This window comes from Natrix helvetica (assembly GCF_964273705.1).
Source record: "Natrix helvetica genome assembly, chromosome: 2".
NCBI classification, from domain to species: domain Eukaryota; kingdom Metazoa; phylum Chordata; class Lepidosauria; order Squamata; family Natricidae; genus Natrix; species Natrix helvetica.
The window spans coordinates 127,155,268-127,171,224 of record NC_138552.1 but is presented as its reverse complement, the minus strand read 5'-3'; the positions used below and the strand labels follow the sequence as shown (position 1 = coordinate 127,171,224).

Sequence of the window (15,957 nt, the reverse complement as noted above, 5' to 3'; positions counted from 1 at the left end):
AAAGCAGTGGGTAAATTCTCCTTCAGGCATTATATTTGGTTGCATTTGAATTAGTGTTAGCCAACTTCAGCTGATTTTGAAAAAGCTAGAGACGTAGAGACATGTTCCCCCACCCACTTTTAAAGCTCTACTTTAAAAGCAGCCCACTGGCCCTGGATCGCATGGCTGTGAAAAACATCTGAAAAACTGTTTTTAAAGCACTTTCAAAGCACTTTTAATACACTACTTTACAAGCTGGCAGCAGCTTTTCATCCCACCACTCCAAGGGCCGGATACTTGAATTGGCAGGCCGTATCCAGCCTGCAGGCCATAGTTTGAGGATGCCTGCATTAATGGTTCTTCTATTCATGGTCAGTTTAATAATAACCATCTTATATAATTACCAGTAGAAAATCACTGGATATAATTTATGTAAAGTTAGTGATTCGCCATTTCCACCAAGGGGAGCCGAAGCCTTTTGGCCTCCCCCTCCCCTCTCTCTCCTCCCCTCCCGCCAGGACTTTGCTGTCTGCGGTGGGGCGACACCTGCCCCATCCCTCGGCTGCCTCCTCCCACCCTTAAGCCAGCCTCCTCCTGCCCAGCCCAGTGGAGGTGGAGGCGGAGCGTCTCGTCAGCCCGGCCGGCTGCGCACGCTCTCCAACCCCTCACAGGGAGCCAGCTACGGCCTCGCCAAGGTGGCTCCGACGGGGTGGCGGCGATCAGTCTGAGGCGCAGCGGGGCTGGGGCGGCCACTGGGTGCCCCGTGAAGCGGCGATGGCGTCTCTGGATGGGGCCCCAGCCAGCGGGGGCTGCCTCACGTCCGCGTTGCCAGGGGCGGCTCCTTCCTCCTCCTCCTCAGGGGACGCCGGCTGCCTCCTCTCACCGCCACCGCTTAGAGAAGCTGGGTCGGGGGCAGCGGCCGCCTTCTCCTCCTCCTCTCCTCCTCAGCCAGGCCAGGCCGGGGCCTGTGGGAGCGTCCTCAGTGGCGGCTCTTGCAGGGGCCACTATGGCTCACTTCCATGCAGGGGCCGCTTTTGCCAGGGGACTTGCACTTTCTCTTTTCTTTCTTTTCCATTTAACCAGACTGGGCCACAGCAACGCGTGGCCGGGTACAGCTAGTTGTTAATGAGCAGGGGGAGAGAGGGGGAGAGAGTGGGGATTCTAACTCCTTTCAAAATTTTAATATTTTGTTTGTAGTAAAAGCAAATTATTGTTGTAGTTCTGGCTTAGAATATTGTATGAATGCAGCCAATTAAAAAACCTTTCAAGAAACTATAACAAAATACTATAACACTATAACAAAACAAAACATGGTTTGCTATGTGGGAATCCGGAGTGATTGTATCCATAGGCCAAAGGGGTAGAAAGTGAGCAGAATGAGGAAATGAGGCACAAGAAGAAATTTAAGTTTGCTCAAAGGTTTGTTCCTGATCCCACTGCTGTACAATTATGCCTACAAAAGAGATGGCATAAATTAGCATGAATAAGACAGGTATCTAACCACCTATTCCAGAAAAATAATTGGAGTACATTATTACTGAAAAGGATCAAGAAATTGCCTTCCTAAAGAAAAGTCGACTTGGCTTTTGCAATCCTCTCTCACTAACTCTTTAAGCCATTGCTTCAGTTAAGCACAGTTTGTTGCTGAAGGCATGAATTACCTTGCCAAGAATAAGTGAGTGGGTGGGGTTTCCTCTCCCTTTCCTGCTCGTTCAGGTATGGTCCCCAGAACACCTTCATAGCACCCTATAAAACTAGATGTCTCCACAGGGTCAGCCTGTTTCCCAACGGGTGTGGCATGAGTATGGCCTTCTTGACAATCAGAAGAATGTTGTGAAACAAGGCAAATCAATTCTCCTCCTTCAAAGAAGCAAGGCCTGGTTGGTTTGCTCTAAAAAACTGTAGACTTTTACTGTTGTCAGAAAGCTTGGGTGCACAATAAAACCCCAGCCAACCTATAAATATCAGAAAGAGATTATCATTGTCACTTGGGCACTGCTATACAGATTATATCCCATCAACATCTTCCCATCAGGGTGGAATTCTAAATTTCCATTCACAGGTTGAAACCAGTTCTTCTCCAGTTTGGTGTCCTGCTTTGAGACAATAAAGCCATACTGTTTCAAACAATACAGAATACTATACCCAACAATGTGGATGTGCAATTGTTGCATTTTCTTCCAATAATCATTTGTTGCATTCACCCTGCCATTTATTCTTCTTAGCTCATTATCTTGTATCTAATGTGTGTTATTTATTCACTGCCTCAATCCAAATTGAACCTTAGGAGATGATGATGATGATAGTCATTCTGGCACAAACACCTCTCCACATTAATTTAGTTATAGCTGGGATAGGCACCCATAACCATAGGATATAATCATCATTTAGTAATGGTGAAATCCCTTAGCCGTGACGTAGAAGGCAAGGCTAGTTTTTCCCAAAGCAAATATGCATGGTTCTTTCCTAAAGCAGATCAAAATCCTTGTTCTGACAACAGTTATGGTACAATCCAAGAGAAACTCATCATGAACTTGTTACACTTCAAAACAAGCTTCCAATAACTGCAGAAATCAAGTGGCACAATGGAGGAAAATTCAAAATTCAGGGCAATCTGAATAAAATTCCCTTTGCTCAAAAATATATCAACCCATTAAGACCTGGAAAAATTCCCCAAAAGATAGCTCTGCATTTTAATGAGATTATCCTTATTTCATCCCCCCCCCACCAAAAGAACAAGGTCCACGTAATTTAGCAGAAATAAGGTGAAAGTCCACTACAATTCACTCCAAATTGTTTCAGACACAACAGCGATTGTTCTGAGAATTAATACAAATGCAATCAAGGTAAGAGTCTCCTTCAATTGAAGCTTCATTCCTGGTGAATTCCTAGACCTAGAGACATCCAGTTTGTTTTCTTCACAGACATATCTAGAACAAAACAGCTTTATTATTCATTTTTCCGGGATGGTTTTCTCACTTGTTAGTTGAGCTGTGATATTTCCAGTTTGATATTTTGATATTTCATGGAAGTCTTTCATTCAAATAGGAACTGATCGTGACTCTGTTGAGCTTCTGACCCCAGACACTGTCGGTCTAGGTGCTCCATTTCTGATACATTTGATAAAACGTTTGTGTCCAGTTTGATTTGGCAGGCATTGATTAGCTTTATTGATATTTATACTATATAATTGAACAAAGTCAAGTTGACGTATTTAAGGGTACTGTCCCTAAAGAAATGTTGGTAACAGCAAGGGATGTTCTGCTGTATTTTAAGGCTTCTTTGAAGTAATCCAATGAAGAAAAAAATGAAGGAAGCACAGAGAGAGGAAAGTATAGCAGAGGAAAAAAAATGATCAAAGATGTCATGTGCAACTGAAATATAAATATAAGCAAGGAGAAAGATAGTTTGATAGCAAAAAGGCAGATACAATGGAAATGGGCAGCACCAAAGGAAATTAAAAAGGATGAGTTGATAAAAACAATACATGTTTCTACTTCAGCAATCAAGGAATTTCCTAGTATCATGCATGGTATGAAATTGTTTCTCTCTTCCCTTCTATACAAAGGAGTAAGTAAACTTTGGGCCATAAATTTACAATACTCAGAGAGAGCTTTATTTTCATTTTACAAGTGTTTAATAAAAGAGCTTTACTTTGGTTTGTATACTCTAAAATCAAAATGCTTGTAAGAGAAGCTTTACTATTATGAAACATGTATTAAAAAGCTTTGCAAAAATGTATTTAGTGGGATTGATGGAATAAACAGTAAAGACACCCTGAAGTTGAATTTGACAGCACTAACTGCATTAAGGCATTTTCCCTAGCAGTATTAGGGAAGGAGCTTACAGTTATCTCCTACTTTAAACAACAAGCATGGGATTGGATTTGACAGCCTAAACAGCTTCTTCCACTGATATGATTTCTGTGATTAATGACCTTTAGGATAACATCGGGAATCATCTGTACCTTTGTGTTTCAAGTTTTTGCTGTATTTGCTTTGTGATTTGTATGACTGGATGCACAGGTTCTTTGCAAAAATCTCTCTCTCCCCCCCCTCCAAAATTACAAGCTCAATGGTGAAGTACCTTTCAGATGACCAATGCTAAAGATTACTCAGGAATATTTACCAGTTTGATAACATGATTAATAAGCAAACCCATCCCAGTACAGGACCAGCACAAAAACTATGGTTTTATTCAATGATTTATTATTTTGGTTTATTCAATGCACAACTGGGATTGCACTGTGAAGCAGTATATAAATCTAAGTGCTATTGCTATTTAGAACAGCTTGGACTAGACACACACAAACCCCTGCAGTAGATCTTCTATACTGTAACTGGCAAGGTTAGCTTTTTAGTTTGGGTCAAAAAGTATTTTTTTTAAGTGGGACATTTAGGAACTCACGAGATAACCTATGACCCATTGGTTGTTTCGGGAAGGAAAAAGGAGGGAACAAAAGAAGGAAGGAGGGAAGGGGAGGGAGGAAAGAAGAGGAGAGAAGAAGGAGGGAGAGAGGAAGAAAGGAATGAGGAAGGAGAGAGGGAGGAAAGAAGAAATAGGGAGAGGGAATCTTTGTTTCTTAAGAGAGAAAAGATCCCATCAATTCCCTTCCCCCACTCCTGCAAATACTTCAGAAACAAATTAAAATACTAATAGAAAAACAAAGTTTTTTTTTTTTAAAAAAAGCCTCCCATAGAAATAAGTCATCCTCCTTCTGAGAGTTCTGGAGCTTTGCTAGTTTTGTCCTGCTCTGCAAAGATAAATATATGCTAATAAGAGAGGGCTAATTATTTCAGACAATCACTGTTTTTAACCAATCATAAAGTTTTGAATTATGTCTGGGACATTGTGAACCTGAAGCAATATGTTTCAAGAAGTTGGCCATAAGTGAGAAGGAGCCAACGTAGCGACGATACGGACGTGCGGCCTCGATGCTCTAAGACCGCAGCCGATACTTTTGCCGCTGAGTGGTCCAATTGGAACTAAACCATCCCACAGAGACGGTGAACAGGAAGAATAAATCTTGCTGATCTCAGGGACATCGCAAAGTCCCTGATCGATCCAAGAGAAGTTCTTCAAGCCAGCGACAAAAAGTCCAGCCAAGGCTGATGAAGTTGGGGCGGCTCCGAAACGAAAAGATACGGAAAGAGAAAGTGTTTCCAGCTGGTGAGGAATTTTTACCATTTTAAAAGAGACTGCCTATAAAAAACTTAAAGTTAATTTAAATTTGAGAACAGAAGAAATAAGCGGCGGAATTAAGCTTTGAATGCTGGATTCTGTTAGCATTGGGGCGGGGTGGGAGGAGTTGGGCTGCGAGACATGCGTCCTACCCGAGACTTGCAGCTCCGTCGTGTTCCTCACTGTTTTGTCCAGGGAAGTTGAACTTGCGAGATTTTTTTTACAGGGTGCTTCCCTGGACAAAACAGCAAGAAACACAACAGAGCTGCAAGTCTTGGGTAGGACGCGTGTCTCGCAGCCTGACTCCTCCCACCCGGCCCCAATGCTAACAGAATCCAGTCTGCTTCCCTTCTCCACCGTCTCTTTAGCTAGAGGGGTGGCAGGTGGGGTGGAGGAGAAGTGAGAGGTGTGGAGCGAGACGTGGCTTCTCTTGTCATCTCTTCTCCCCCCCCCCTCGCCGAGCATGGCAGGCTTCCTCTGCAGCTTCCAAGCCAGGGCAGAGAGGAGGCAAAACGCTCGACCCCTGGGGATGAATCAGACGCTTCACTGGAGAAACTGCCCCACACCAACCCAGGCTTCCTAACTCTCTCATTCCCCAGATTGTCCCCCTCGCAAAGAAAGCCCAACCCGACGCAGGGTGGTAACAGGACACATCAGAGCAGTGCTGGCCAGTTGCTCGGCCAGCGCAAATAAGACCCCCCCCCCACCGATAAGACCAAGGCCATATTTCGTGGGTCAAAATAAAATAAGACACTGTATTATTTTCGGGGGAAACAGGCAATTGTATATGAATATTGAATGGAACCTATGAAAGGAAGATTAGAATTTTTTTGGGGTTATATATAAAGGTTAATAAAAAAGAACTAAGTTAAATTTAGTTAAGTTTTGTTTATTAGGGGGGGAAATGTTATGATAAAGGACACAGTAAAATAAAGAAGGGATAATGATAACAATATATATATATATATATATATGCATGGCTACAACATAAGAAAAGTGGATGTAAATTGTAAACAGTGATTTGTAAAGGATTAGAAATTTTTGTTACTAAATATTATGGATCTTTAGCCAGAATAGGCCATAAGAATTCAGTGTTATTGGAGGATATTAGAAATAGCAAATGAAATTCCAGTATGTGGTTATGTTTTAAATCTTAGTATATTTTATGATGAAGGACGTTTAAACAATTATAGTCAAATGAAAATGGAAGTATGATGATGATATTATGTATAAATATATCTGAGTTAAAATACTTGAGTTAATATGAATTATGGTTGATGACTGTGGAAGAGATGCACGAAAGTCTTTTGTAACCAACTGATACACTTTCTACAGTATGTAAAGAAGGAGGATTCTTTGTGTTGTGTCTGTTTTGAAAATTATATATATATATATATATATATGTGTGTGTGTGTGTGTGTGTGTGTGTGTGTGTGTGTTGTATTTGTGCTGATAAATAAATAAAGGGAGACTAGTATAGATCTATTTCAAGCTATTTAGCTCTCATCAGCTAGCCATACCCTTACTGGGATTTGAACCTGATATGGCTAGCTGATGAGAGCTAAATAGCTTTGAAATAGATCTATACTAGTCTCCCTTTATTTATTTATCAGGTTCATATATATTCAGGTTCATATATCATATATATTTATTTATATATATATGTGTTGCATTTGTGCTGATAAATAAATAAAGGGAGACTAGTATGGATCCATTTCAAGCTATTTAGCTCTCATCAGCTAGCCATACCCTTACTGGGATTTGAACCAGGGCTGTATTGCATATTAGGCCGATGTTTATGTTTGCTTATGGCCAACTTCATATGAAGTTGGCCATAAGCAAACATCGAATAATGATCTATAAGGTTTTCTCAGTTAAATCATAATTAAGACTGACCAGTTTAATATTTAGATTCGTGGTAAACTGAAAACAGAAGCAAAAGATTCTAGGGGAGAAGAGAAGCCATGAGTTCAGGTATAAGCCATCACTTTATCATTATGATAAAGAGCCCTGTGGTGCACTGGTTAGAATACAGTACGGCAGGCTACTTCTGCTGATTGTCGGATGCCAGCAGTTTGGCAGTTCGAGTCTCACCGACTCCGTAAACCACCGTGAAGCAGTATATAAGTCTAAATCCTATTGCTATTACGTCAAAATAAGTCATGAAAGAGACATTTTTGATTTTAATGAGAAGAAACAGACGTAAATTTAATCATTATTATATGATGACAGATCAGCTGAGTTTCAATTTCCCTTAAAATTGTGAAGAAATAGACAAAAAAATTCTTATAATAAGGGAAAAGCTTCAAAAAAGGTTTTAAAATGTCAAAGATTACTTTGAAAAATGTATTTTGCTTGTTAAGGATGCAGGGGACACATGAGTCCTTTTTCTCACATTATACTATGGGCAACAACCAACAGACATGTCCTACTTATTCAACCACAGCCGAACAAAGCAATATCCATGATAAACAACAAGCCTTAAAAGCATCAAGCAACAGTGGAAAAGACTTCTACCACTCAATGCAAGTGTGATGATACTTATCAACACCAACTCCAAAGATGCAGACCAGCTCTTCATCTATGATAATATATACAGTAGAAAATTGGCATCAAATGCAAGCATTTTGCTTGTATCGGCTTTACTTCCCCATAAATATTTTAGTGCAGTTTGTAACACTTTTGATCCAAATGTTATGCAAAACACTACCTTAAAGGCAGTATCTTAAATGAAATCTTAAACCCTCTCATAAGGGAGCCACCATCTGTCAAATCCTCTCCCCCTCCCACTTAATGACTATGTATTGGCATTTTGTTTTCTTCCTTTTTTAACAGGTTTCGTACGGTCCTCTTTGCTGAAAATCAGACAGTATGTGGTTGCAACTACGTCTGGCCATTGTGTGTGTGTCCCCCCGCCGCCTACGTTGAAATGAGATTTGACTAACATAATGCTATCCCAGCAAGCATCATTTTAAATACAAAAATGTGCTCACTATCAAAAGGAAACATCATATATACATGCAAAAGAATATAGCAAATTGAACCATCTTTTTTTTTTAAAAAAAGAACATACTTTTTATTAAAAGGAGCATTAGACAGCTCAGCTTACATCTGGAGTATGATTAGAACCCCACTGTAAAACAATTACCAGAACTCTGTTTTGATATTTGATGTTGGAAAGAGAAAAAGACCTCATGGAGATTCAAGTCTCTGGCATGTTCTGGTGAGTATATTTTACTGCTGATTTTCTATGAATAAACATATGCTAGGAATTGCTGAAATACGCTGCTGGTTTTAAACATTCCTAATGTAGTATTAGAGGTTTATTTCCAGAATTCTGTCTCCATTTAGCAGTTTCCTCTTTCCAGCTGGCAAAAACTATCATTGATATCAGCTCTGGTCAGCTATCTCACCCAATGCACTCTCCTCTATGGGAAACAAGAGATTGGAAGGCAGCTAGCAGGAAGCAAGGCTAAAAAAATATCTAAGCAAATTGGGTCTAACAATTTGGAAGACAGATTGTATTTTACCATGGAGAATCAGAAATAATTGCAGAAATTGTGTGTCATCAAACTCATTTCAATATAGATGCTATGTTTGCGGGGCGGTGGAGAGTTATAAAATGAAGGGCATATCTCTGCAGTCTTGCCTTTCATACAATCTTAAGGCTAGGAGGGGCCTGGAAGTCTCCTAGTTCAATCTCCTGTCCAGGAAGGGCCATCCTAGACAATGTTTGTCTAAAGTTTCTTTGAAAAGCTCTAAATATGAAGCACCCACAACTTCAGGAAGCAAGCTGTGTTCTGTTGCTTAACAGCTTAAAAAATGGCCAGAAAATTCCTCTTTATTTTGCATCTGGATTTCTCTCTGTAAAGCTTCTACCCACTAGTTCTTGCACTATGGAGAATAAATCCCTACTCTTGTTGCAGAAAATTAGACTTCAGGTCCCGTCCCCCCCCTTTAAGACTCTATTTTTAGCTACAATTGATTCTTACCTATCTTAGATTATGATGTTTGGCATAACATAATCAGTTCAAGATAGTGATATAGAGCAATGAGAAGAAAAAGACAAGTAATACATATGGAGTGATTCTCAGCTGTCAGGAGGTCTATGGCATGCCGGTTTTACAAGACCACTACTGCCAAGGAATCTATCTGGTCTTGGACTTCAACCAAGGTCCTAGCAATTTGATTCAGGCTTTGTTGAAATCCCTCAGATAATTGCTAGAACTGTATTGTAGAGTGCTACCCACCTACACCTGTTCCAACTGCTGTTCCCATCCCCAAGACCACTAACAGTGGGATTACTAGTGGCACTCTTTTCTGAACATGTCCCATGAGAGGAACAGGGAGAGTTTGTTCCCCACTGACAATACCCATCTTGGAGAGGAGGTGTACCAGGGTACATGTTCCAGTCCAGTTGGAAGGTAAGCATACATACGCAATTATCCTATATAGGAAAAAGACTCTATTTTCTCCTAGACACACAGCTATGTTCATAGAAAAGGCATGGACTCGGTGGTTCTTTTCATTAGTCCAAACCTCCAAGGTCCCTGCCATGAACATGCCAGCTAATGGTTGTAATGGAGTTTCCTGCTTAGGGTCCCTTTGCTCATCCCTGATATATGGACCTTCAAGATGATAACAGGAGCTTTCATTCCCTGGGGGAAATGGAAGACAGGATCCCCCCATGGGTTTAGGCCAGAGCCAGATTGGGAATTGGGATGGCTCAAATTGGCTTGGGCGCTTTATCACCACCCAATTCCCTCCCCATTTTGTACAGGTTAAGTGTGGTGGAGGCAAGAAGGTGATCTTCTGCTGGAGGAGGTGGTAGGCAGAAGGAGAAATGTTGCGGTTTAGCTTGCGGTCCAGGAGTGTATTTCTAGAGCTAATGGTGAACTCTGATGGACATTGTCTCCCTGGCAGTGACCCCACAGGAATGCCAGGTTCCTGATACCATTTGACACACAAGGAGGGTAGTCCTACGATTTCCACACCAACGGCTATAGGGCCAACGATGGGAAGGGGGCTAATAGCCAGCTTTTCTAATGCACTGTAAAAGTCACCATGTAACTTTACTTCCACCGATTGGGTTCTCTATCTACCACCCTTCTCAAAGCTAGTGTGGCCCTGGTCTTTACCCAAAGTCCTGGCTCAACTGGGACAGCATGGTAAGATGAAGGGGCAGCAGACAAGTACAATCAGCATTTTTGACCTAGTGTGGGGTCAGATTGATTAAGTAGACTCTGACCTAGTTCCAGTATTCTCAACATATAGTTCCCGTCTCTCAATTGTCACAGAGGCCCGTTCTCCCTTTGTTCCACCCCATGTTTTACCTGGATTGTTGGACATTTGTCCTTAGGGTTTGGGGTTGGTTTAGGTTCAGGGTACCGTCCCCACCAAGAGATGAGACGCCAGTGGCAGGAGCGAACTGGCTCCAACACCTTGTCCATCGTCTCCAGGAACCCCATACCCCAGGCCCTGATCTTGTCCTGTTCTTTGGGATTCTCAATATCCCCGGAGCCTCTTTTAGGGATAAAAGGAGTTAATTGGCCATTATTACAACATCAGGAACTGCTATTCAGAGTCTTATTACCCAATATGCCACTGGCAAATAACATCCAAAGCCACAGAAAACCCATATTTGATATTTTAGAAGGGGCCTACCCCATTATAAGTCCTTTAACTCACTTAACGGAATTATCACGTCAGGAAGAAGGATGGGGTTAGGTGTGATTTGGAAAAGGGCAATGTCAGTTTTGGGCGATCCACAAAGCCAAGTCTTATTTGCTAAATATATTGCCCACAGTCCCAAGACACCTACTGTGCTACAGAGGACCCACTCCCAGGGTTCCTCAAACATACGTGTTCCCAGAAGATTCACACTGTCAACTGTCACAGTCAATAAATTCTTTCACAGCACCTGCCTCTCTGGGATGGGGGCGATTCCAAAAGAATAAATATCCAATACAACAAATCACAACTAGGTTGACGAGACTCACTAAATCCAGACCTACTGCATTTATGGCTACGTATGGCTTCCATTCCCTGAACTATATTTAGCCTACACAATACATTATTCCCTTCTCATACTAAAAGTTGTTTTTCTCATCCAAATCTTCAGCTGTACATAGAAAGTCAGCTTCCGGAGTGACACCAATAAGGCCTCTTCTGCCCCGTATGTCTTCTGCCCGTTGCCGGTAGGGCAGTTATAGGGGGCACTTCTTCAAAGCATACCACTAGAGGTCGGGCTTCGTCCTGGTCTGCCTCCCAATACTCATCAGCAGCTGGCTTAACTCGAGTCCAGTGAATCCAAGACTTGGATTTCATCACTCTTATTGCAAGTGGAGAACACATGACCACAGTATATGGGCCCTTCCACCTAGGTTTCAAATTCTCTCCTTTCCAGTGTTTTAACCCATACTCTGTCTCCCACCTGAATATTATGACTAGAGGTGCTCAGAAATGATGGACTGAGGGACACACAGTATTGTTGGATTTCTTGTATTGCTTATTTAATTCTCCCCTACATGATTTTTCAAGTTAGCACATAACTGGGGGTCTCCGAAACATCATTTAAAAAGGAGATATCCTAATTCCCTTTCGTGGAGTGCATGCACAGACCAAAGTGCCAGCGGTAATGCATTCATCCATTTAAGGTGAATTTCAAGACACACCTTTGTCCTTGAGTAGGGGACCTTTGTGTGCCTGTTTTGTCTTGGTGGGAAAACATTCAGGCCACCCAGTATAATTGCACACTATGATTAGCACTGACTTATATAGCCCACACTTGGGCATGTCTGTGAAATCAATAACTGATGAATCCATAGGGTAATATCCCCCGAGTTGACTTCCTGGTGGAAGCCTAGGTCCTTGTCTTGGATTAACTTGGATTAACTAGCATGTGTTACATCTCTCAATTGCATGAGCACATAGTGAGTGAAGGCGATTGATGTAAGCAATGCGCTGAAGTGCTTCTGCTAACGCACTCTTGCCCATATGTGTTGTTGAGTGAGAGTCTTTTACTACTGGCCAGGCTAAGTTGGCTGGTACAAAAATTCTTCCATCTGGGAGTACATACCATTCTCCCCACTTATGTCCCTTCAAATCTACAGTTGCGGGGAGTTCCTCTGCTTTAGAATACCTGGGGCTCAGTCCCCTTGGCATTTCCAATGCTACATAAGCTGTCATGTCAGGTTAGCTCTGATCATCTCGGGTTGCTGACAGCTTTGCTTCTCTGTCAGCTGCTTCTCTGTCAGCTCTTTTCTGCTGGATCCGAGTATCCAATTTGGAGATTGTGCAGATCCCCCATATGGAATGTTTAATTCCTCTGGGCAAGCACACTAGTTGCTCTTCTTTTCCTCTGCTGTTAAGAATCCCCTCTCTCTATAAACTGCAGCATGGACATGTAATGTGAGGAATGCATATTTAGAATCAGTCCAAATGTTTGTACTTTCATTCTGTGCCCTTTCTAGTGCTCGTATTAAAGCCCACAACTCTGCTACTTGAGCACTAATTTGTTTCTAATACTCCACAAATTGCATGACTAGTAAATATAGTAATTGGCTGCCCAAAAGTCAATTTATTAGCTTCCTCGATCAGAAGAGCAGCTGCGGCCAGGATTTTAAGGCAATGTAGCCACCCTTTTACTACTTCATCAAGTTGTTTTGACAAATAAGCTGTGGGTTGTTGCCACTTCCCTTTTCTTGAGTCAAGAAAGATTTCTCAAGGTTGGGAAGTCCCATAACGTGAGCTTGAGACAATGCTTACTTTAAAATCTCAAATGCCTGTTTTTGTCCCTGCTCCCAAACAAAGGGTTCTTTTTCACACACACCACCCTTTGTGGATTCATGGTTTTGCAATCTGGCAGACAGCTTCCTTCCTCTCATGCCTTATCGCTCTCTGTCCTTGACTTATAGTATAACCTAAGTATTTAACCTGGGGTTTTACTAATAGAGCTTTCTGACCGAGTTTGGATACCTGTCGTTAAATCAAATCATTAAATTTTTCAACACCACTACTCTGTGGGGAATAGACAGCATGAAGTTTCCACTTAATTCCAAGAGCCTGGGAAACAGTTTGTGTCACCTGAGCTGTGAAGTATGGGCCAGAATCTGAGGAAATATACAAAGACATCCCAAATCTTGGCACAATGTCTTTCAGTACACACAAAACCAAGAGATCTCTACATCCCAATTTCTGGGGAAATTTTGGGGAAATCTATTTGCCACACAGCACTTTGGTAGAGGCAAAATCTGACTCTTCAAGCAAATCGGAAGTGACTTCTGGTTATTTTCGGTTTGCCCGTAGGGCCAGTTTTTTGTGCTCTGGAGGCTGCAAGGAAGCCTCCGGAGGGTGAAAAATGGCCTCAAAAGAAGGCATGCACGCTGGCCTTGAGTGCCCTGACAAATGGCTCCGCATGCCACATGTGGCACGCATGCCATAGGTTTGCCATCACGCCCTAGGACATGGCAACAGTCATAAATATGAACCAGTTGCCAAGCCATCTGAATTTTGATCACATGATCATGGGGATGCTGCAAAGCTCGTAATGGTGAAAAATGGTTATAACTCACATTTTTCAAGTGCCCTTTTAACCTTAACAGTCACTAAATGAATTGTTGTAAGTCAAGGACTGCCTGTAGTTGATTTTGTTTTTTCACTTTAGATTAATTTGGAAATTTTACATCAGCACTTTATGATTTGTTCCACAGTCAGCCCATGGCCACATCTCTTTCCATTCCACACACCCATAATATACTTTAAGATGCATGTACTGCAATGTGCCCAGCATGCTGGCTAAGGAATTCTGGCAGTTGAAATCCAGATATTTTACAATTATCAAATTTGAATAACACTATTCCAAACCATTTCCCCTAAACGATTATTTCTTCTTTGGCCACTGTGTGGCGCTATCAACCTTAAGAAGGATTTCCCAACTTTTCTCAAACTTTATTTGAAGATAATGTTGGGGGAAGAGGGAATGCTTCTACATTTTGAAGTGATGTTTTGCTTTAATTACAACTACATACAATGATGTGATTGCAAACCATATGTTTCAATCAAAATAAACCAAAATTGCTATCTTTTGCCATTACCTATTATGTGTTAACTCCAGATATTGCAAAAAAAAAAAAAGAGAGAGAGAGAGAGACTTTGTAGTGATTTGGCATCTAAGAAAAGCCAATTGACCAATAAAGCAATTGACTTAAATGTAAGTCAATCAGTTTGAAAAGGAATCATATTTGTGTTAGAAGTGCAAGGAGGTACAAACAGCAAATTGCCTTTTCTTTCCTCCCTGCATAAAGGGCAAGAAAGGAGTTTCCTATCCTGATAGATGGGAACTGGCTCCAATATCAAGCTAAAATCCAAAGCAAAACATCATTTTGTCACTTACGTTTTCTATAACAAATGTCCACTCTTTGTCTTCAAATTCCTCTGCATGGGGATCCTGAAAGGTAGGAATACAACATTAAATACCTTTCTGAACCCAATAAACCCATGGTAGAAAATAAACAGATGAATCCTGGATTTGGATGTAGAGGATGACAGATCTAAAGTCTGAACCCATTGTCCAAAGGTCTTTTTAGCAGCAATTTTCACTACATCTTATTCTCTTTTGTATCTTCCAAATATCCTCTAGATAGGGGTGCATTTGCCAAAGCTTAGCACTTAACCACTTAGTGGTAAAGTACCATTGAGTACATGTGGGGGGAGGTTTAATAGAATCATATACGGGACTGAAAAGCAGCTGCTGTGTTTTTTACCAGCCAAGAAGAAACCAGGGAGACTTTTGTGTCTTTTTAGTATGTTAGTTTCACACCTTGTCTTACAGCGTTATATTGTATCATTGCTTTTCTTTTGGTCTTTGACTACAGATTGCTTTTTTAATGAACTATGTGCAAAATCTTCCAAGATTTATTGATTTTTAAACAAGGAAAATGGAACACAGGTGTAGAGGTTGAGTTTTTTTATTAGACAGTATTGTTCCAGCAGTTCTAAAGACTTTTTCTTTTGAAAGGTAATTTTCATTTATACTCTCCCCCCCTTATTTAGAAATCTAGATGTTACATGTCATCGTTAGTGATGAATATCCATGTTGTAAATCAGCATATAAGATGACTAAACTAAGCTTCAATATCAACATGAGTGGTATATTTGAGTACGCATACAGAGAAAGAGGGTGGGAGAGAGAGGGGGGAGAGGGGAGGGAGGAGGGGAGAGAGAGAGAGGAGGGAGGGAGAAGGAGGGGACGGAGAGAGGGAGGGAGAGAGATGCCAATTTCTAAAAATTTTAATAAAAGTAGGGGTAACTCCTGGTTTTTGCTAAAAAAAAAAATCTAATGAAAGCCCAGGAGGTTGAGATGATTCATGTGCCTCCTTTAAGACCATTTCCTTTCAGATATTGGTATTGTGTGATATAAATACTTGATCGCCTTACATTGTTTCTTTCTGATTACATACATCATAACCAACTTTAATGTTTCAGTCATGTTTTTGCAATGTGTAGAGGTGCCAGTTGGATAAAATATACATATAACAGATACTCATGGCTGGAGAGTAACTGTATATCTTTTTACGATCCAACCTGGGTCGTCATTGGGACCAGAGGTTATTGTATTCCAAGCTGTATATCTTTTCTTTCAGTTAATTCCCTACTAACACATCACTTCACCGATTCAGGATAATATTTCATTCATTTGCTGAAATGAATCGTATTTATAAATTTTCATGTCATAATCTAGTTGGTAGGTCATCATGGGGGTACAAGCCTCTTATTTGACCCATTTCTTGTAAAAAA

At 41.1% G+C, this 15,957-nt stretch overlaps 1 protein-coding gene across 3 annotated transcripts in view; it reads right to left on the bottom strand.

Annotated features, from left to right (window-relative positions):
• The window catches only part of EHBP1 (EH domain binding protein 1), a 279,410-nt gene that overhangs the window by 203,323 nt on the left and 60,130 nt on the right, over positions 1-15,957 (bottom strand). For all 3 annotated transcript variants that reach the window (XM_081941545.1, XM_081941543.1, XM_081941544.1), the window contains exon 5: positions 14,555-14,608. In XM_081941545.1, the coding sequence (XP_081797671.1) occupies positions 14,555-14,608 (54 nt within the window). The remainder of the gene's footprint in view (positions 1-14,554; positions 14,609-15,957) is intronic.